Here is a 20,892-nt window from a genome sequence, read left to right as displayed (position 1 = left end):
TGACCCAACGCTTTTGTGAACAAACTTTAGTTTTTGGCAAGTCCTCAGCGCTCTTCTCTCCTCTTCTTGTCAAGCAGCGAGTCAGTGTGCGCAGGAGACAAAACGCACCGCGGAACAGGGACTTTCAGGATCAAACTATGGCAGCTCAAATCATAAGCGGGAAAGAGGTTTCAACGTAAGTATCAAGAGTTTATCCAGTACCATTATAGATGCATTGATAGTCAAATAGGTGCAACCACCCTGGTGAAACATGTGTCTGTGTAACGTTACTGGCTAACTGGCCAGCTAACTAGCTATTTGAGTTAACAGTTAGTTTATATCTAAAGATGATCCCAGCTTTATGCACACTTTACATGCAACTGTTATATATTTCGAGCAGAAGCCGCTCTGCACGACTTCGTCATTTAGTTGTACATGATGCTGTCCACGTGAGTGAAGTGTGCAGCAGTCTGGATAACGACCTACAGTACAGCCTGGTAAACAGCCTGGTAAATCACAGAAGACTGGTTCTCAAGTAGCATGGGTTTGTTTGTTTCTTGATAGTTGGATTAGTCTAAATGTGTTCACACGAAATACAATCACTTGTGACTGTCACATTTCTAATTTGGTGCTAGCTTAGATCATTGCAAAACTTTTTGAAATGAATGGTTGCAAAGTAAACGCTGCAGCATTGTGCAAGATGCTGTGGTGGTGTGATATGATCTTTGTCCTATTGGTCCAGTGTCTCATGAAACGTCATGTATTTGTCACTGTTTGATATGTACAGTACAATTTGCATTTCTTGTGTTTTTAATTGTTCAAATGTTTGCATGAATCCAAACACTACTCCTAAAAGAGGACCACATATTTGGCAAAGAGACAAAACCTTTAATTTAGTTGCATGTGCTTGTCACAAGACACAAGCATGCACCTTGTTAACTGCTCCTCGCGGTACTTATTAGTTAAATCAAATCCACAGACCTGCTGTCAGATTTCAGCTTTCAGATGGAGGGTTTACATTCATTAGCTCTGAATCTTGACAAAGGCCTACATACAACTAATCAAGACCAATCTTTATTGTGGAGATTGTCTCTGCGTGTAAGTGTAGTTTTTCTAACCCTAACCCAAAGTTATCACAAAATGTGTTTTGATTGACAAAGGGGCGACAATCAAAGCAACCGTAGTCTGTATTGTATTAATGTTTATAGGAATATGGCCCTAGTTAATCAATGACCAGGAATTAGTTTAGGATTGTTGTTATGCTGCAATATGTTTGATTTTATCAAAACATATTTTAGTTTCTCCAGTGCTGATTAAATAAAAAGCAACATAGTGTAGGTAATATGTAAAATATTGCACCTAAATAACAGAGTTTCAACAGTAGGTTTATGTTTTCTAATCTTTGCTCTATTGATTAAAATATGTATTGTGCCATTTGTTTCCTCTGCATCCTCACCTGTAGAAAGTAGAAAGGCTGGGGGTATTAAGGCACACTATTTTGGACAAACCTTTGGATGAAGCTTTTCATATATAAAACACGAATTTTGTGTAATTAAAAGGTGTTTCAATTTGGTGTCATTGTGTCATGCATTCACAATAGTTCTGTATATGTAATCATTCATCACTCATGCCAATGAAGTTCATGTGATGCACAAAGACACTCGATCGCCTGTCTGTCTTATGAGCTTTTTGACAAGATCAAGAAAGCTGATTTGTTGCGTGAATGATTACAAAGGTACAAAAGAGATGCAGTCAGGGTTGAGCTTTGTTTAGACAGATATGCTGTATCTTAAAATATTTGAATTGCTATGAGTCCAGTAACTTTGTGTCACTGCTGTCTGTCTTGTCTTTTATTAGTTAAATTTACTCAATCAACCGTAGTATGAGTTGATGAGACAGATAAACCTCCATACTATAAAACAAATAAAGATAAAGCAAAGAACAAAGATCAAAGATAAGATCCTCATTCTCCTAAACTGACTCTCCCATGCCCTGGCTTTGCATGTGAAGTGGAGATTGACCGCTGAGGACTGGAAAATTCTGACCAATATCACAATAAGAAATCCAAATGTTGCTTGATTATAGCCAAAATCATATTCACAATTATTTTGATCAATGGTGAGATTGTGATAATTTTGACCATTTCTCATTACTTTGGAAACCTCATACAACATCATGTCTTTTAAACAGGATTTTCTTAAACTTATAGAGATATATAATTCAACTGAAAAACAAATTTAAAAAAAGTTAAAGGAGGTTTTATAAAAATACAATACAGCAATTTAATTCAACCTACTGAAAACTCCTAAACTTACTTTCAATTTTCTGGATTTATAACACAGGGCAAAAGAAAAGCCTTGTTGTGAAATTTAATTTAGCACAATAATTGCTTGTCTCGATTATCTTGTTGTCATAATAGTTGGAAGCCAAAATTGTAATATTCGTTTCATTGAGCAGCCAAATGGCATGTATCTGGGTGAAAATCTGTAACCATTGCAAGAGAGGGGAATGGTTTAGAAGTGGTTTGTCCCACATGGTCCTATCCCTTTATTTTACAATGCCTTTCGTTGCATATAGATTACAAATTAAGCTGGGTTTTCTCTGTTGTCTTGTGTTCTCAGGAAGGTGAGGGAGGGTCTAAAGAAGGATGTAGAGCAGATGAAGCTTCAGGACCCAAACTTCAGACCTGGTCTAGTGGTTTTACAGGTAAGTGTAAGATGGGGAACTAAAACATATTTGGATGAATTGTTCACTAATTTTAGCCATGTATTTTATTGTACCTTTCCCCTGGATTTTGGTCACGTGTGCCGTTGTGTGCCCTTGCATGGATCCAGATTGTATAATGTGTTCCACTGAAGTCCCCTTATTGTAGTTGAAGACATTTATGCAAGTCTTCTGTTGTCAACACATATGAATTTGTATGATAGGAGGCCTTATCTTTTATACAGACAGGTGAGGTGATGCTACGTTTCTTTTGCAGGTTGGAGACCGCGAGGATTCAAATCTGTACATCAGCATGAAGTTGAAAGCAGCAGCAGAGGTAAAAACACACTTCTACTGTGCACTCTTAGCAGGCAGACTGAACTTCTGGTCTAATTTGTTTTTCTTTGTATGCAGATTGGAATTAATGCCACACACATGAGACTTCCCAAAACTGCAACAGAGGAGGAGGTGAGAATGGAGAAGGAGAGAAAGTAATAGTGTAGCTTGGTCTTTAATTGTCTGTATGTGCACACACACAGTAAGATACATCACTGTTAAAACTTAACATAGCTGAAGGATGATTTTCAGTGTAAGACCAGGGTAAAGTTTGGGATTTGAAGTTCTGTTGGTGCCGTAAAAAAAACAACAATTGTAGGAAAGGTTAAAAAGGTAAATGGCAAATTGAGAGTACCTGAGAGTGAACAGGCTGTCTGTCTGTAGGTTCTTCACAGCATCACAGAGGTGAATGAGAACTCATCTGTCCACGGCCTCATCGTGCAGCTGCCCTTAGACTCAATCCACAAGATCGACACAGAGAAGGTCACCAACGCCGTGGCTCCAGAGAAGGATGTAGACGGGTAGGTACAGACATAAACGAAAGATTAGGGTGCTCATTTCTAGGGTTTGTTTATTTGTGTTTCTTTGCTTCCTTTGAGTCTGGTTAAAGAGATATTACCCATGACTCAGGACTGAGTCATGGGTAATGTTGGCATTTCTCTGATGCTCTGTTGCTCTGGGACACAGACCTGGATTAAAAATTAGTAAAGTAAAAAAAAATCTCTTGGATCATTTTAATCATTAGACAGCTTAAATTTGTATTTTTGGATGATCCATTTACAGACTGACCAGCATCAATGCAGGGAAGTTGTCTCGTGGGGACATGGGTGACTGCTTCATCCCCTGCACACCAAACGGCTGCATGGAGTTGATCAGACAGACTGGTAAAGCAAACATTAAACACCCTAAAACATCTGTTGCTCAATTAAAAAAAAGATAATTTGTGCTCTGAAAGTACTTGTTAGAAATGTCTAGAATTATATGATAGATCGACCGAGCATTTGTTCTCCACAGGTGTGTCTGTGGCGGGGAAGAGAGCAGTAGTGATCGGTCGCAGTAAGATCGTGGGCGCACCGATGCACGACCTGCTGCTGTGGAACCATGCCACCGTCACCACCTGCCACTCTAAAACCGCTGATCTCCCTGGAGAGGTACAACAGTAACGCCTCAACCCAACCCGGCAGTACAGTCTGGGGATTGTATTCCCATAAGTCATTATGTGTCTACATGAAACATGCTAATGTCCATCACTGTTATTGTCTAGGTGGGGAAAGCAGACATCCTTGTTGTCGGTATCGGTAAAGCAGAGATGGTGAAAGGAGAGTGGATCAAGAAGGGAGCAGTGGTCATCGACTGTGGCATCAACCACATCCCAGGTTCCTGAGGCTTCTCAGTCTGCTTTTATCATGGAGTAATATTTGTAAGCATCAGAGGTAACTGTGTGATATTGACCTCAAAGTTTCCCTCGGTGTCTTTCAGATGAGACTAAAGCAAGTGGGAAGCGGGTGGTGGGTGATGTCCACTATGCCTCAGCCAAGGAACAGGCAGGCTTCATCACCCCTGTGCCCGGTGGCGTGGGACCCATGACTGTGGCCATGCTGATGGCGGTAAGGTCCATCTGAAGAGTGAAATCATGAACTAAACTCTTATTGACAAACATTAGTTTCTATGCTTACTGTGAAAACACAATGTACAAGGTTGATTACCCTTTTTGTCCAGAGGAATTTCTGTCTTTAGTCTCCTGTAACATAAATGTTAAGAGTGACTGTGAGTGTGTTTTCTGCGTAGAACACAGTGTTGAGCGCAAAGCGTTTCCTGGAGAGCCACCAACCTGGGAAGTGGAACATTTCTTATACCAAACTCAACCTCCAGAAGCCTGTACCAAGGTTTGTCGTCCACCCCCCCCGCAATCATCCACTTCTCTGTCACATGCTCTGTTAACTTGGAGGATTGTGTAAATTCAATAATCCACATGCAGGAAGAGCAGCTTCAATGCCTCCCCTCACGATAGAACTCTCTGATTGTGCTCTTTGGCTTTCAATCCTTTCTGTTTCCTCCTTTTGCTTAGATGAAAAAGTGATTTTTTTTTGTCTTTATAACTCCCAACAGCGACATCGTGATTTCTCGCTCCTGTGTGCCCAAGCCCATCGACTGTCTGGCCAGAGAGGTGGGCCTGCTGTCGGATGAGGTGGAGCTCTACGGCAAGACAAAGGCCAAGGTCCAGCTGAATATCATCAAACGCCTGCAGGCCCAGCCAGACGGCAAATACGTGGTGGTCACTGGGTATGCAGCAGAGTTTAAAATGAATCTCCGGCCCTGCTGACGATAATATACCATGCTGATAAGATTTTCTGTCCGCAGCATTACACCCACTCCTCTGGGTGAAGGGAAGAGCACCACCACCATCGGCCTGGTCCAGGCGCTGGGAGCCCACATGAAGCTCAATGTGTTTGCTTGTGTCCGGCAGCCTTCTCAGGGACCTACCTTTGGCATTAAAGGTGAGCTGTGGAATAATGTACACTCAGTGAGAGGTTGAAAAGGTTTACACGCTGTTGAGATGTATATTTTTGAGTCCTGTACAGTGTGTGTGTGTACTGTATATATATCTGTAGTATTGTCTTTTGTCTACAGGTGGTGCTGCAGGGGGTGGATATTCTCAAGTCATTCCAATGGAAGAGGTACTAAACTTAACTGCTGTGTCAAGTTATATAGTTTCAAACTACTTGTGTAAAAATACAAAGTTGCATTTAATTGATGAGTCTGTTCATTTTAGTTCAACCTTCATCTCACCGGCGACATTCATGCCATCACGGCTGCCAACAACTTGGTGGCTGCTGCCATCGATGCTCGCATGTTCCACGAGTCCACGCAAACTGACAAGGTGGGTACACCATTTGGTCAGTGCTATATTAAAAAATATTGAAAAAAGTTTTGTAATGGATGGATTTTGACCATTATCTTTCTCTATGCTATCTCCAGGCACTGTATAACCGCTTGGTCCCGCTCAGTGGAGGACAGAGGAAGTTCTCCCCTATCCAGATCAACAGACTGAAGGTAAGTGATTGTGACTTGTAGGTTTTGACTCACAGTCTGTAAGTAAGTTGCATATCTCACATATGAGTTTTCTGTATTTGTTTAGAAACTGGGCATAGAAAAGACCGATCCCTCCGCTCTGACTGAAGAAGAGATCACCCGCTTTGCCCGTCTGGACATGGACCCAAGCTCTATCACCTGGCACAGAGGTATGACGTCTCTTAATGATATTTTGCACCTCATTGAGTCTGCTGTATGTGTGAATGTATTCATCATGGTTTGTCAATTTAGTGTTGGATACCAATGATCGATTCCTGAGGAAGATCACTATCGGCCAGTCGCCAACTGAAAAGGGTTACACAAGAGAGGTAAAGAGATAACATCCATGAAGCTGTTTCTCACTCAGTGAAAGCCACCGTGGGTTATTTTAGGCTGTTTATTTGGCTCCACCCTGTGGTTGTATCATGAAAGACACTCTGGTAGGTAGCAGCCGCACAGCCCATTTGAAAGATTCTTTAAGAAACAAAAAAAGAGCTTGAACTTTTCTAGGAATTTACAGCAAAAATTGTACGGCTTTTGTAACCACAATGACACGATAGGGAGAGCTAGAGAGCTATAATCAAACTATCCATAATACACAGTAGTAATGTATATTTAGCTACAAAAATCATAAAATAAAATCTTCTGCTTATATACATTTTTTTCTGTTAGCTAAATGTTCCCTCTCTTATTCTAGTTTTGCTGTTGATAATAAGATAATAAGACCCATTTCCCCTCACTGTCCTCCAGGCCCAGTTTGACATCACCGTGGCCAGTGAAATCATGGCGGTGCTCGCCCTCACCAGCAGCCTGGAGGACATGCGTCAGCGTCTGGCAAAGATGGTCGTAGCCACCAGCCGTGGCGGACAGCCCATCACCACCGAGGACCTGGTCAGTGGTGTAAACTCATGACGGGACTTTAGATGCAAGTATTGTGGAAACAAGGCTCAATAATAACATATAAATATATATATTTTTCCCCCTAAGGGTGTGAGTGGTGCTCTAACTGTGCTGATGAAAGATGCCATCAAGCCCAACCTCATGCAGACCCTGGAGGTGGGTGTAACACACATGCCGACCTGTACAGTTCCACTGAAAAGAGCTTTTCAAGCCTGAAAAGTTCTATGTAGTCATAAGAAAGCAAAGTGTCGACGAGGTGTCACCTTTGAGCTGTGGGGCACTTAAGCATTGTGTTGCCAGACAGAGAAGCACTTAGTTTTTGACCGCTTAACACCAGAACACCACGCCACGCTGGTTAATTGTTTATATTGATGAGATTTTTGCGTCATCATTATGGATGATTGTATGCAAGTAATAAAATAATACGCAATATATAATCCATGAAAAAGCAGGACACGGATTTGTTATTTTCATTCAACACTACACAGCTGTGCTACGCTGAGCGTGTCTATGCAGCCCCTCAGTGGCTTTAAGTATAGGTTTATCTGCTGCAGGAGTTATGGGTTTATGTAAGTCGTCTGAATCCACAGGGAACACCTGTGTTTGTCCATGCCGGTCCATTTGCCAACATCGCCCATGGCAACTCCTCCATCCTGGCTGATAAAATAGCTTTAAAGCTGGTGGGACCCGAGGGCTTTGTAGGTAAGTGGAGCTCAGAAGATGGCTTTATTGTAGTATGTTTTCACCAATATTCACTTTTACATGGCTGATTTGTTACAGCAGTGCTACAGTAGGTGCTTTGCTGTGTTGATAGATCAAGTGATGGAGTAGCAGATGTTGTATAATTCAATGATTGTGTTACTTTTTTCTTTGGCTCACCATTTCTGTCGATTCCCAACAGTGACGGAGGCTGGCTTTGGTGCTGACATCGGCATGGAGAAGTTCTTTAACATCAAGTGTCGCTACTCGGGCCTGAGACCCCACGTGGTGGTGCTGGTGGCCACCGTCCGAGCCCTGAAGATGCACGGAGGAGGACCAACAGTGAGTTTGCTTGCGCTTTCCTGGGCATCCCAATTACAAGATAATTACTTTAGTGATTTTATTTTGGCAAATTTTACATTTACGTATAATTTTGCATGATGTTTGCATTTTTCAACTGTGAATTCTGAACACATAATCAGCATCTACTGTATACAGTCACAATGAATATTTCCTCTGCACACAGCTGGGAGTGTAATTACGTTACCTGCTGAGCGGATGTCACAGAGCAATGATTCATTCATATTCACACAATTGTTAGCTTCTGAATAATCATGACGCAAAAAAATCAAATAGTCTCTGTTGTATGTTGGATTATTTAAATTAATCAAACATTTGACTCATTTTCTTGTTCAGGTTACTGCTGGGATGCCACTACCCAAGGAATACATTGAGGAGGTAATGCATTACAGCAGCCTACCAAAACGTGCACTTTATTTTTCTTTGTTTGTTGACGAGCTAATCAACAATGTTTGTATGGAGAACCTAAGGCAAGTCTGCTTACTTGTCAAGAACACGTCAAGTGTCCAGCACAGCAAAGCATTCAGTGAACACACTAAAAGCATCTCCATGAAACATTCATGTTAAGTCTTTGTGTACCCGCATGTAGAACCTTGAGCTGCTGGAGAAGGGCTGCAACAACATGAGGAAGCAGATAGAGAACGCACAGCACTTCGGCGTGCCAGTGGTGGTGGCTGTCAATGGTTTCAAGTAAGTGATAGATGACGGCACAGTAGACATGGACTTATATGATCTACCTGACTGCACTAATCCACATTTTCATATTAATAATGGATCAAACCATTGCAAGTAACTCACAGAATATAATCTCCTACAGTTCCCCTCAGCTCTGCAAAGCTTGGTAGAGACTTTCAGCTCATTGTTTTAGTTTTAACAAGACTTTAGTGTTTTGGTTCACCGTTTCCAAAGGCAGTAGATGGCAAAAAATCTCCGATAAACCAGCTGTATTCTACCTGTCCAGTACCAAACAGCAGACAGTCAAGTCTGGATTTTATTTGAGAAATTAAAATACAGTTCTTCAGAATATTTCAATAAAGTCACAAGATTTAGTTTCATTGTGGTCCTGTAGTCTAGGCTACGAGACAGGCAGTAACAGGGGAGTATTTAAAGTGCATTATTTAAATTGACTTTACAGTTGATTTTCTCTGAAATTATAATGCATTATAGCTGGGTCACACTGCACGCCTCAGCAGCGGCAACCTTATGCTTTGTATTTCGGCATCCATGTCACCAGGTTTGAGCAGCCATACTTACCTGCCTGAGCAGCGGGGCTAAGGCTGTGGATTTGAGGTCTTACCTGATTTACTGCAACACGTTTGCAGCAAAAAACGACTGAATTGTCTTTTGACAGTCATATTGACATCATTTACCGTGTGTTTATGTAGAATACGTCACAGACATGAACAAAATGAAGATATTTGTACTTAACACTTTGTTTTGTTCCTGTGGACAGAATCTAAACCTGCTCCGTCTAAAAACTCAGTGTAGAATGGCAGGCATCGCTCTAACAACACTGCGATAACAACGCTGCAATAACAAGGCTGCAAGAACAAAACTACAATAACAAAGCTGCTATAACAACGCTGCAATCCGGCTCATGCAGGATGTGTGGCTTGGCCGTTAGGATTGACCGGCTGGAGAGAAGCAATTAAAAAGTTCTCAGTATCTCAAGTCAATAGTATCTTAGCTCAGAGCAGAGCAATTGTATCAGTGAAGTGAGTAGGTGACAAAAGGTAACAAATGGGTGTAGATTTTTTTTATCCCTGTCTATTTTGCCCCTTTTATTTCTACTGTATTTTGTTGTTCTGACCCATCCTGCAGGACAGACACTGAGGCTGAGCTGGACCTGGTCTGCTGCATGGCAAAAACTGCCGGGGCCTTCGACGCCGTGCGCTGCTCCCACTGGGCCGAAGGTGGAGCCGGCGCGGTTGCCCTGGGCCAGGCTGTCCAGAGGGCCTCTGAGGCCCCCAGCAAATTCAAGTTCCTCTATGATTTGGAGGTATGGGCCACTGTGTTTCCTGTGAATGAACTCTTAAGTATGTGAATACATTTGACAGAAAGCGTATATTTATTTTTTCTGTAAAGGAAAATAAAGACGTCAGCCACACTGACGATAAAAATAATGTTCTCACCCACTAAGAAATGCCTTCTTTGGACAACATATTGATTATTTTTATCATTATTGTTATTATTTATAGCTTCCTATTGCTGATAAGATTCGAATCATAGCCCAGAAGATCTATGGAGCGGATGATATTGAGCTTCTCCCAGAGGCTCAACACAAGGTGGAGCTGTACACCAAACAGGTCAGCATCTCTCCTACTCCATTTCTTTCTTCCCTCTGTCTTGTCAGGCCTGTTTGTTGTCAGTGGAAATCTTTCCTCTTGAATGGAGAATGCTTGATTAGGCCTTTATCCAACATCAAATAGATTTTCTTTATCCCCTCTTCTTCCTTCAGGGTTTCAGCAATCTGCCAATCTGCATGGCGAAGACTCACCTGTCGCTCTCTCACGAGGCAGACAAGAAGGGCGTGCCCACAGGGTTCATCCTGCCAATCAGAGACATCCGAGCAAGCGTGGGCTCTGGTTTCCTGTTCCCACTGGTTGGCACGGTAAGCTCTCCTTTCCACTGTTTTGACATCCAACCGCAACACAATTTAACCTGATTTTCTACATTCATCTGTCCTTCTTATAAAGTAGAAACCTGTCATTAAAATCGAAGCATGACTTGTTGCACTTAACTGTCATTTCATTGAAATAACACATGACATCATACAATGGCAGCTTTGTTGCAAACGCACACTGCTGTGATCAGTGTTTGCAGATGGCATGTATAGATTCTTCGACTAAAAGTAAAGGGCTGCATCCGTTCATGATCATGATTTATTTTTTTTATCGAAACAACAGTCCAAAACCCAAATAATTCAATTTTTAAGTAGTTTATATTCCAGAACAAATCCTCACATTTTAAATGTTTAACCAGCAAATATTTTAACCATTTTTTAGTTTTGTTTTTTACATAAACGACTAATAACTCCAAAAGTGCTGAGAAAGAGATGGTATCCCACTTGTTTTTAATGGAGCAATAATCTAATAAGTCTCCTTGTTATCACCTGAAATTCACTGCGTGTAAGCACAGGAGATGTCTGTGCCTGCTTTGTTCAAAGGCTTCATTTTGTGTGTACCAGGGTTATTATAGTCAACGAACAGTAAGAATTAAGCTAGTGGTGGATAAATCATTTTAGCTGCAATAAAAATAGAAACGACAGTCAAAAAATACAATGAACAACACAACTGAAATGAAATAGAACTGGGGGTGGAATAAGCTTCTCTTTCATTTTCTCTCTTTCTTCTTTTTAGTAGATTGCTCCAGAAGGTGGTGGCAATGCAACCTAGCCATAAAACCTTTTAACCCTATTTTCAGCGACAATAAATCCAAGCTTTCCTTATAAACATTTAGAAAAGGACAGACTAAAAGATTCTATTTCTGCAATTTCCCAGCTTGGGATCAATAAAGTATTTCTGTTCTGTTCTATTTGAAAAATGTACACTAAAACTAAACTGAAAACCACTTTGCACTCTTAAAACTAATCTGAAATCCAAGCTAAACTAAAAACTCTTGAATGACTAACAAAAAAATAAAAACTGCTTTCTCTTTCTGTCCTAGATGCCCACTATCCCTGGTCTGCCCACCAGGCCTTGTTTCTATGACATTGACCTGGACCCTGAGACTGAGCAGGTCAACGGGCTCTTCTGAAGCAGATGGTGAGCCAGGTAGTTAAGACATACAGATACCAATGTCATGCTAGAGTTGTCGAGCACATACTTAATGTCTTGACTTTTTTTTTGGTTTGTTTTTGTATAGACCCAGTGCCCCCGACTGAGCCCTAATGAAATGTGATGGAGTGATAACTGGAAGCACCGTGAGCTGTTTTTGTTTGTTTGTCACTCAGACACTACCATGTGTAAATAACTGATTTGCTTTGCCAAGAAGGCTGCCGGTGGGTAAATAAAAAAACTTCATTAATCACAGGACAGTTCATCCCCCTGAGACTGCCAGTGTGTCCTATTGACAGTTGTTTCAGTGCTTGCTGAACACAAACAACCCCAGTGACAATAGTAAGTCTTAAATCTGGACTCTTGCATTAACTACATGTGTATATTTTGTGGGCACTACACCAGGAGCATGTCCTCCACGTCCAGGCCACTGTCTTTTACAATTGTGTGTGCCTTTGGGAGAAATGTATTAGTAAAAAAACATCTCAATATGAAACAAATGCTGCCTTACAAGTTTTTATTTTTGAGTAATCTTAACTATTCTGTTCTGATTACAGCCTGTAAATTGTCCTGTTTTGTCTGCCCTGTATTCAAATTGAATATTTCTTACTCTGCCTACATGCTGCAGAAATCACAATGTTGTAAATCAGTGGTTTCACCTTTTCTGTAACAAAAGATCAAATAAAGTGTCTTTGATGGAAATCCCACACATTTAATATTTTTGCTGTATTTTGTTCAACCTGTTGTTATAAAATGGGATTTGTGTGTTGCATTATTTCACCACTTTTAAGCACTTCTCTGCAGTCACTATTAGTTTTAAGATTTCCTCAGACCATCAGGGATTATGAACTCTGTCCAGAGCCTCTGTCTCTGTGTGTACAAGTTTTTAAAAATGTATAATCTGCCAACAGATCCTCATCTTTTAATTATTATTGTTGCACATTAGTATGTTTATGCGTAGGCCACCCATATGTCAGTGCAAAAACCAGTGTGAGAGTTGTTGGCAATTTCTCGCATGGTGTAACACATCAGTCAATGCATCACCACGGAAACCAATGTGCCCCATTGCTATCGAGCACTTGATTCACAGAGATATACATACATATACAAACAGTGTTATGGAGCTAATCAACAAGATAACTGACAGGTAAGGAACCATTATCCATGCATGTGTATTATCTTCAGCTGAAATGTGTTCATTGGTAGAAAGAGTCCAAATTTAAAAGTTGAATATTTTCAAATATTTCCTTTAAAAATTGAGAGTGAATGTTGTGAGTGCACGTGTTCAGGATACACTTGACAGTAACTTTTGTGAAAATGTTTTTTATTGGATAGTAACTATTTACTAGCATAAATATTTATCAGTGGATTAATCGGACAGCAGTGTTCAGAAAGAGTGACTCAGTGTTGTCAGTCTGCTGTGAAACAATAGCAGATGGTGCATCAGTGTGACAAACTGCAGAGTGGACATATATTGTGTCTTCTGATATTTGGGGGATACCAATAGTAAACAAATGCTTCTCAATCAACAGGAATGTATATTCTAACATGAGCTACGTCAGTGACTGAAGCTCAAACTGGATTTAATTTGGTTAAGGGAAAGTTGACTTCATCCAATGTCTTTTCCTGAGAAAAATCAAGGACAAACACTGTAAAAGGGAGCTTTGAGGTGTGAAGACACAATGGCTCAAACTGCACGTGCTATGTCTGTGCAGAGAAAAAGCGTCAGACGAAAACCTGGTGAGAAAGGCAGCCACGATGAAAGTGAAAATCACGCTGTTACAATCATTAACACGCACACACCAGAGTTTTGTGGACCAGGCATAGTTGAGGGTATAACTATAATTAAAAGACCATACAGTGAAGCTTCTAAAACACCTTCACATGTAAACAAAGACATTAAAAGGATGAAAGGATATCTAGGTGAGTGTGATTGTAGATAATCTCCCGACCTGCACTGCCCAGAACTGCACGATGAGTCATGGCCATTTACAAAATGTGGACAATTTACACAAGCAACAAAGCACCCCTAATGTCATCTCAAAGGGAACTGCGTCAGAGCATCCAGCAGTAACGGACAAGATCAGACTTTACACAACATTTAACGGTGACTCATTCTCAATTTACAACAATGCTGCTGCAGAAAATGGCTCAGTGAGAACAAAGTGACAGCAATTAATGTTCAAGGATCAAGGTTATCTTTATTGTCCCACTCAGTGAGGGCTGACTAAAAGCAGTCATTTACCATTTTAGAATATGCAACATATAAGTAGAAACTGACAAAAGGATGGTCTTTAAGGCAACATATTTTCTTCACTCAAATATGCAACTACAGCTAGAAGGCTGTTAGCTTAGCATAGCAAAAAAAATGCTTTACATTTCTCTTGACAATGAAAGCAAAATATATCAAACTATTCATTTAAAACTAGTTTTTGACACAGGGACCCTCAAGATTAGAGAAACACAAACAAACCAGAAACCACCTTAAGGTACTTATAATGACTTTTAATGCATTCACAAACTCTTATTACACAGACAAGTTAATATGAATTCTGTTTAGAATGGTGATTGAAACATTTCTTCAACTTTTACCACCACGACCGTGACCCTGGCCGTGTCTCTGACCCTGCCCATCAGCACCTCCTCCTCTCATTTCTCCTGCTTTTCCTTGACCAAAATCTCTCCCTTTTCCTTTTCCTCCATGTTTCCCCTGTTAACAATAATAAGAACAATGATTGATGCATTTTCTTAAAAATGGCAGTATAGTTTAAATTCAAAAAGTTGTAAAACTACCTCTCCACATTCGCCTCTTCCTTCCTGTAAAAGATAATGAGAAATGAACATGAGCTCTACAAAGATACTGAATCAGTCAATGGGACAAACCAGTCTGAAGAATATATTAGGAAGATGTCTTACTCCTTCTTCGTCATTTCCTTGGCATCCTTGCCCCTTATTTCCCTTCTCGGGCTACGAGAGAGAAACAGGTTCATAAGTACACATGTTTTCATGCCCTTAGTTACAGGTCTAAAGCACTGTAAGTAACTTACTCACCTTATTTTCACCTGTGATGGGAAGACGAAAAACAAAACCAAAGTAAAAAATGAGCAAACTTAAAAAAAGAACTTATACATAAACTAAAACAATGGTCTGTTGAATTTGAGCCAATTCTACCTTTCAAAAGATAAAAAAAAATGGATGATCATACTGCAGCACAGAATAAAATTATTTTGATCAATACATAATAGGCAATGGTATTTTTCATTGATTAAATAATCTTTATAAATTAATAAAGTTAAGGACAGCACACTGATTTATTTATGCCACATTAACGTTTCATGCCAGATGCATGCACAATTCTACAAATACGAATTGTGTTTGCACAAATATGTACAGTATAAACATCAAACATGTAGCTACTGGTTAATACTGAACATACAGAGAAATACTTGTTTTATCATTTTTACCAAAACATGTTCAAATACAGACTGAGTCAGGTGTGCACATTTGTTGTGAATGTCCTTTATACACAACACAAATGCCTCAGGAAATAATTAGATACGTTTATGCACAGAAAACTATCATTCTCAAAAAATGTAACAAATGATTTGAAAGACTTACTCATTTTGTCTCGCTGATAAGCTCAGAAGATTTTCTTTTGCTGGGAAAACATGAAAGAAAAAAGAATAATTCATTTACATAGCAGTCTTAAAGTACAAATAATCAACCATGCTGAAGTTCCACTACATACCTGGTGCAGAAATCAAAATGATTTGTGTCTGATGTTTGTGTTCAGTCTGTATTTATAAGGTGTTGTCTGAGATGACGAATGTGGTTGAGTTAGTTCTGCACACAAGGCTCTGAAACGTGACTGCTTAATAGTTGCAGAACAGGTAAGATTTGGGTTCGGCCTGGAAAACAACAGTATCGACAGTATCCTCTTTAAAACATGAAATAAAGGATCTACACAGATCAGTAACAACAGGGGCGGACCCAAAGGGGTGGAATAGGGCCAACCTCAACATTAACAGGCCTGCTTTTGCTCTATTTCCTTCATACACTATTTACAGTTTCTAAAGTGTCGTGCCACTTGACAGGTGATGCCAAGTTTTTAACTCTGTCTAGAAAAGTAGTCTGGCTAACTTCTTAGCCTTGCAGTCGATTCCAGATGATCGGACTAGCTGGTTAATAGCTCTCAAGCATGTCAGAGAGATATTGGCATGCTTGACACTGTAGGGCCTTATAAACAAGATTTCAAAGTAAAAATCAATTCTATTATTTAATGGAAGCCAGTTTTATAACAACAACCTCAGCACAGGTGTTTATCCTGTGAGCAGCATTAGCCTAGCCGACTAGAAATAAAAGCACGGGTGAGTTTTTCAGCTGCTCGTGGTTTTAGAAGCTCCTTACTTTTACATTATCTCTTAACTGATGAAATCTGGTTTGAACAAAGATGGCGCTGGAAAGTAAGGTCTGTGTTCAGGAAGATGCTGAAGTTTTGAAGTGTGACACTTTTCAGAGACAGTTCTGTCAATTAAGATGATTTAGAGAAACATATAATTAAAATTTCCATCTTACGGTTTACTGTTTAGGCGGCACGGTGGTGTGGAGTTTGCATGTTCTCCCTGTGTCTGCGTGGGTTCTCTCCAGAAACTCTCTGGCTTCCACCCACAGTCCGAACACATGCATGTGTTAGATTAATTGAGGACACTCAATTGCCTGTATGTGTGAATGTGAGTGTGAATGTTTTTGTCGGCCTCTGTTTGTCTCTATGTGCCCTTTGATAGACTGGTGTTCTGTCCAGGCTGTACCCCGCCTCATGCCCAATGTCAGCTGGGAAAGGCTCCAGCCCCCCTGCGACCCCGATAGGGACAAGCGGTTGAAGATGAATGGATGTTTACTGTTAATCAATATCTTCATACATCAGATACATTCTGGTAGTGTGTGGTGCCCCGATTATCAGGGGACAGGGAAATATATAGTTGCATGTCATCAGCATATTTATGCAAAACACACTGTTTCTTGATAATCTGGCAAGTACAAATGGCACAATAACAGGCCTTGAACTCACCACTGCAGGAACACCAAGGGCCAAGTTGATTTAATTACATGCATACTGTGGGGAAGTTCACCTGCTATAATGCATCGCATTTAATAAGCTGATAATATGTTTTGCATGTAAAATATAGTTCTTCAAAGTAACTTCTAATCATGTATATGTAGAAAACAATAGAAAAATATACAATATAGCTTCTAAAATGTTGGAGTAAAGTAACATTTAATGAAAACACTAGTAAAGTACCAGTATTTTAAAATTGCACTTGAGGGAGGATGTATCTTCATCAGTCATAAATGCAAAAGCAGAACTGCCTCTGTAACCCTGACAATGTTGTATGTGTTTTTCATTGTAACCATCAGCTCAAAGTGCACCAACAATAACACAACTGTCATCGTCTGCCTGGGGTTTTTTCAGTACAGTAATTACACGGACACACCTTTCTCCATCTTGAGTCATTAAAATTAGATAGACACCCAAAGCCTGTTCTAGGTTTTTCTTTTATTGTTTGAGCTATGGCTTTGAACATACTGATCTAGCTGTCTCATGTGTCAAATAGCAGACATTCGTGCCACTAACTGATCTTGGCATTAAACACCTAATTACATTTTTTTCTAGTAAAGCCAATTATGGTGAGCATGATTGCTATTCTATACCCTCCAAAACAGCTCACAGGTTATTGAAAAGTGAACATAAGAAAACACATATTTTCTATATTCTTCTTTTAAAATAATAACATTATATTTATTAACGACCTCAGCCGCCATGAATCCAGCAAAGTCGTGATTTCAGAAAGCAGGCTGGGAGGGAGGGACTCTCCTTCATGTGTTGGAGGTTGAACATGTTATGAACAAAGACTGAATTAACTGAACCCAGTTAATGTGTTTAGTGGAGGTCAGTACAGTTTTACTTTGTTGTCTCACTTTTCTATATAGAGAAAAAAAAAACTCCTCAAATTATGATTTCGAGTTACTGCAGGTTTTTTAAATCTAATGTCATTTATAATAAGTTGTGTGTGTTTCCCCCTGTGGTTATCAAGCTGCAGTAGCCTAATCGTCCCCACAAGTGTGACTGTGTGTGTCTGTCTGTCTGTTTGCCCTGAGATGGTATAAATGGAGACTGCTTGATAATATTGAAAAGGCAAAACAGAAAAGTCTACACAACTAACTAATGATGTATCCTACATTAACCTGATAAACATCAGATACATTGGCATGGCTTTTCAATTGATTTTTTAATTATTATTTTTTACAGGTTACATGGTTTACAGAAGATGTGTTTTTTTATATATCTAGCGCCATCTTCAGGTCAAAATTTCCCTTTCCCATGTGACCATAAATTATGCCCAAATACCAAATACTTTCCATTATGTGCTGCTAAATTTCAAATGTTTGCCTGCTAATGTAGCAGGGTGATTGCGCTGACTGAGACCATCGACTGTATATTTTATATTAAATACATTTATACTGTCTATGAGTTAGACGCACTCTTCTCCCCTTTGGCCAACCATGATCTGACCGCATGTTGTAAAGGGGGGGTCCTCTTGACAGCCTCTCACTCTTGGATGCCAAAGGCCCGTGTCTTCTCCGGGTCGCCTCGTCTTGCGGCCGTACTTTCTGCAGGTATTGTAGCAGTTGTTAGATTGTTTGCGCTACGTGGCCAGTTACAATGTGCATCATAGCTCCTGCAGAGTCTCCTGTCATAGGAACTGTACCGCTTTGCTTTGACCCGCCACCTCCAGGGTCACCATCCCTCTGCCTGTGTGTGGTTATCGTGTGTTTTGCCTGCACCTGCTTGGTGTTGAACTACTAATGTTCTCTTTATGCTGACGTGGTTGTCACGTTTACGGTCGTACGTGTGCAGACAGGGAGTTAGGACTTGTGTATTGTTAAATGATGCATTATGTGTTTTTGTTTCTTTCCATAAGTATTGTTCATTTTGCTAAATTGTTGCTTCTGTTTCTTTTAAGACGTTACAACTGATTTCCTGTGATTTCAAATGTATTTAACTTGCCTAATTCTGCTAAACAAATCAACTTCTTGCAAAATGACATAATTTTGTAGGCTGCAGTTGTGTTCTTATTCGTGTGCTCCCATAATACATACGTGGTTGACTGCTGCCTATCAATTCTTTTTTTTTAGTTTATTTTGTATTGGTTGATTTTGTTTCCATTTGATTTGGCCCACTAACTGAGTGTTTCCCTTTTCCTTTTCAGTTGCTGAGTGCCAAAGGTGGTGGTGTTGCTGTGTCTCCTGCCTGTGTGCTGTGTTCCTCACCCACGGTACTTGATTTGCCACCACCGTGTTTGTGTGTGCGAGTGTGTCCACGTGTGATCGGGGTGACCCTTCCTCGAGACAACACATCCCCGTGTTTACTCATCTCCCCCCCTGGTAAGCCTCAGCCCTGACTAGGTGTCCCCCCCCCCCCCCCCCCCCCCGTCTTCCCTCACAGTCCCGGTGTGAATGGTGTTCAATGGTTTTATTAGTCAAATTTTGTAGTAAAAGTGTCTTTAAACAGAACCACTTCCACTGCTTATTGTATAAATTGATCCTGTGTTTATATATATATATATATATATATATATATATATATATATATATATATATCAGTCATAAGTCAGACTGATTGTGAATGAAGGGCAGGTCAGACATATGGTTGATGGAGTGGCTTGATGAGATGCATGAGGGCATGCCACCTGTCCACCTCCGATCAGGCATTTTTCTTGTCTGGCCACCTTTTTTTACCTAAGAAATCAAATATCACTCTAGTGCAGAACAGGGTGACCCAACTAAGATAATGGCTGTATAACAGGAGCTGTATGGGTGTTCACAGTCCTACCTAGCCCTGCAGGAAGCTTTCTTTTCTAGACGTCAGCAAGGAGAGACACTGCAAGAGATCTCCCTCGCGTAATTGAGCATTATTGCATCCCTAGCAAGGCGAATGCCACAGCTGGCATTGGCATTGCTCCAACAATGGGACTGGTTCGCTGAAAGGAGCGGGATCTTGTATTGCCAGGTTTTGTGCCCTGATGGTGCTGAGGTGGTGTTCCAGCTGGTCTTGCCTGCTTCCTTTGACGGAAGAGGTGCTGACCAAGCTTCACTAGGAGCATGGTCATCGATGCATGGAAAGAACCCTGGAGCTTCTACGGCAGCGATGTTACGGGCCAGTTATCTCCTCTGGGATGGCACAATGGTGTTGGACTTGAGAGGTGCAAAGGACATTCTCCCAGCTCAATGGGATTGTAGCCATTGATTTCACAGTCATGAACCCACCCATAACAGGCTGGAAAATGTCCTTGTCATGGCTGATGTTTTCGCAAATACTGTTCCCACCCATGACCAACAAGCCTCAAATGTGGCTCAAGCTCTGGTGACAGAATGGTGTATACACTTGAACCAGGGCTGCAACCTTGAGAGTTCTCTGACCCTCAGCTCAGTGGGCTCTAGGGCATCGCAGTCTCGTACCACCCTCTTCCATCTGGTCGGTAATGGTTAGTGTGAACGCTTTAATCCAGGTGTCTCAAACTAATCCAGTAAAGGGCCGCTGTGGCTGCGGGTTTTTATTCCAATCAAACAAGAACACACTTGATCCAACAAATCCAATTGTGTGAAGGCAATTCAGTTGGTTGAATAAGTCTAGACAGGTGTGTTCTTGCTTGGATGGAATAAAAACCTGCAGCCACAGCGGCCTTTTACTGGATCAGTTTGAGACACCTGCTTTAATCAAACCTTCTACAACTTGTTCAGCAAAGATCAGCTTTTTTTTAAAGATCAATCTCTTAAAGTAGGCCAGTTGGTGTGGCTGCATAACTTTATTGTTGCTTCTGGTTATTTTAAATACGTTACATTTAATTTCTTGGCATTTACAATTACGACTTCTGTTATTTCAATTTTGCTTAGTTCTGCTAAACAAATAATAACACATGTTTCAATATTTTGTTTTGTAGTCTGCAGTCATCTGTTCTGTTTTTTTTGTGTGTGTTCTCCCACTTGGTGACAAATACCTTTCCTGTAG

At 40.5% G+C, this 20,892-nt stretch overlaps 1 protein-coding gene and 1 long non-coding RNA gene across 4 annotated transcripts; one reads left to right on the top strand and one right to left on the bottom strand.

Moving 5' to 3' along the window:
• Positions 1-68: 68 nt before the first annotated feature.
• mthfd1b (methylenetetrahydrofolate dehydrogenase (NADP+ dependent) 1b) lies at positions 69-12,536 on the top strand. Of its 2 annotated transcripts, none has more exons than XM_083924340.1 (28): positions 69-175; positions 2,601-2,685; positions 2,960-3,019; positions 3,097-3,150; positions 3,403-3,539; positions 3,802-3,902; positions 4,033-4,169; positions 4,283-4,394; positions 4,498-4,625; positions 4,807-4,904; positions 5,128-5,301; positions 5,380-5,516; positions 5,650-5,696; positions 5,792-5,899; positions 5,998-6,072; positions 6,158-6,260; positions 6,343-6,419; positions 6,841-6,981; positions 7,078-7,146; positions 7,581-7,692; positions 7,892-8,031; positions 8,386-8,427; positions 8,639-8,739; positions 9,871-10,048; positions 10,248-10,355; positions 10,508-10,660; positions 11,716-11,813; positions 11,914-12,536. In XM_083924340.1, the coding sequence occupies exons 1-27, from the start codon at positions 138-140 to the stop codon at positions 11,803-11,805; spliced, it is 2,805 nt and encodes a 934-aa protein (XP_083780466.1). In that variant the 5' UTR covers positions 69-137; the 3' UTR covers positions 11,806-11,813; positions 11,914-12,536. The 2 variants fall into 2 exon arrangements, with proteins under 2 accessions (XP_083780466.1, XP_083780465.1); XM_083924339.1 differs by having other exon boundaries at positions 11,716-11,822.
• Positions 12,537-14,309: 1,773 nt separating this feature from the next.
• Positions 14,310-15,675, bottom strand: LOC310954733. Of its 2 annotated transcripts, XR_014593423.1 has the most exons (4): positions 15,574-15,675; positions 14,742-15,483; positions 14,619-14,642; positions 14,310-14,535 (listed from the first exon to the last, which is right to left on the bottom strand). It is a non-coding gene; the product is annotated as an uncharacterized lncRNA (long non-coding RNA). The 2 variants fall into 2 exon arrangements; XR_014593424.1 differs by lacking the exon at positions 15,574-15,675 and having other exon boundaries at positions 14,742-15,494.
• Positions 15,676-20,892: the final 5,217 nt, after the last annotated feature.

Source organism: Echiichthys vipera (assembly GCF_963691815.1).
Source record: "Echiichthys vipera genome assembly, chromosome: 12".
In the NCBI taxonomy this organism is placed as follows: domain Eukaryota; kingdom Metazoa; phylum Chordata; class Actinopteri; order Perciformes; family Trachinidae; genus Echiichthys; species Echiichthys vipera.
This window is presented reverse-complemented; position numbering and strand designations above follow the sequence as displayed.

What these genes read in the sequence shown, in the direction of transcription:
- mthfd1b (XM_083924340.1), top strand. Translation starts at nt 138, where the DNA reads ATGGCAGCTCAAATCATAAGCGGGAAAGAGGTTTCAAC. An exon ending in CTGTGGCCATGCTGATGGCG is followed by an intron (nt 4,626 to 4,806) that starts GTAAGGTCCATC and finishes TTTTCTGCGTAG; the next exon opens with AACACAGTGTTGAGCGCAAA. An exon ending in CCAAGGAATACATTGAGGAG is followed by an intron (nt 8,428 to 8,638) that starts GTAATGCATTAC and finishes ACCCGCATGTAG; the next exon opens with AACCTTGAGCTGCTGGAGAA.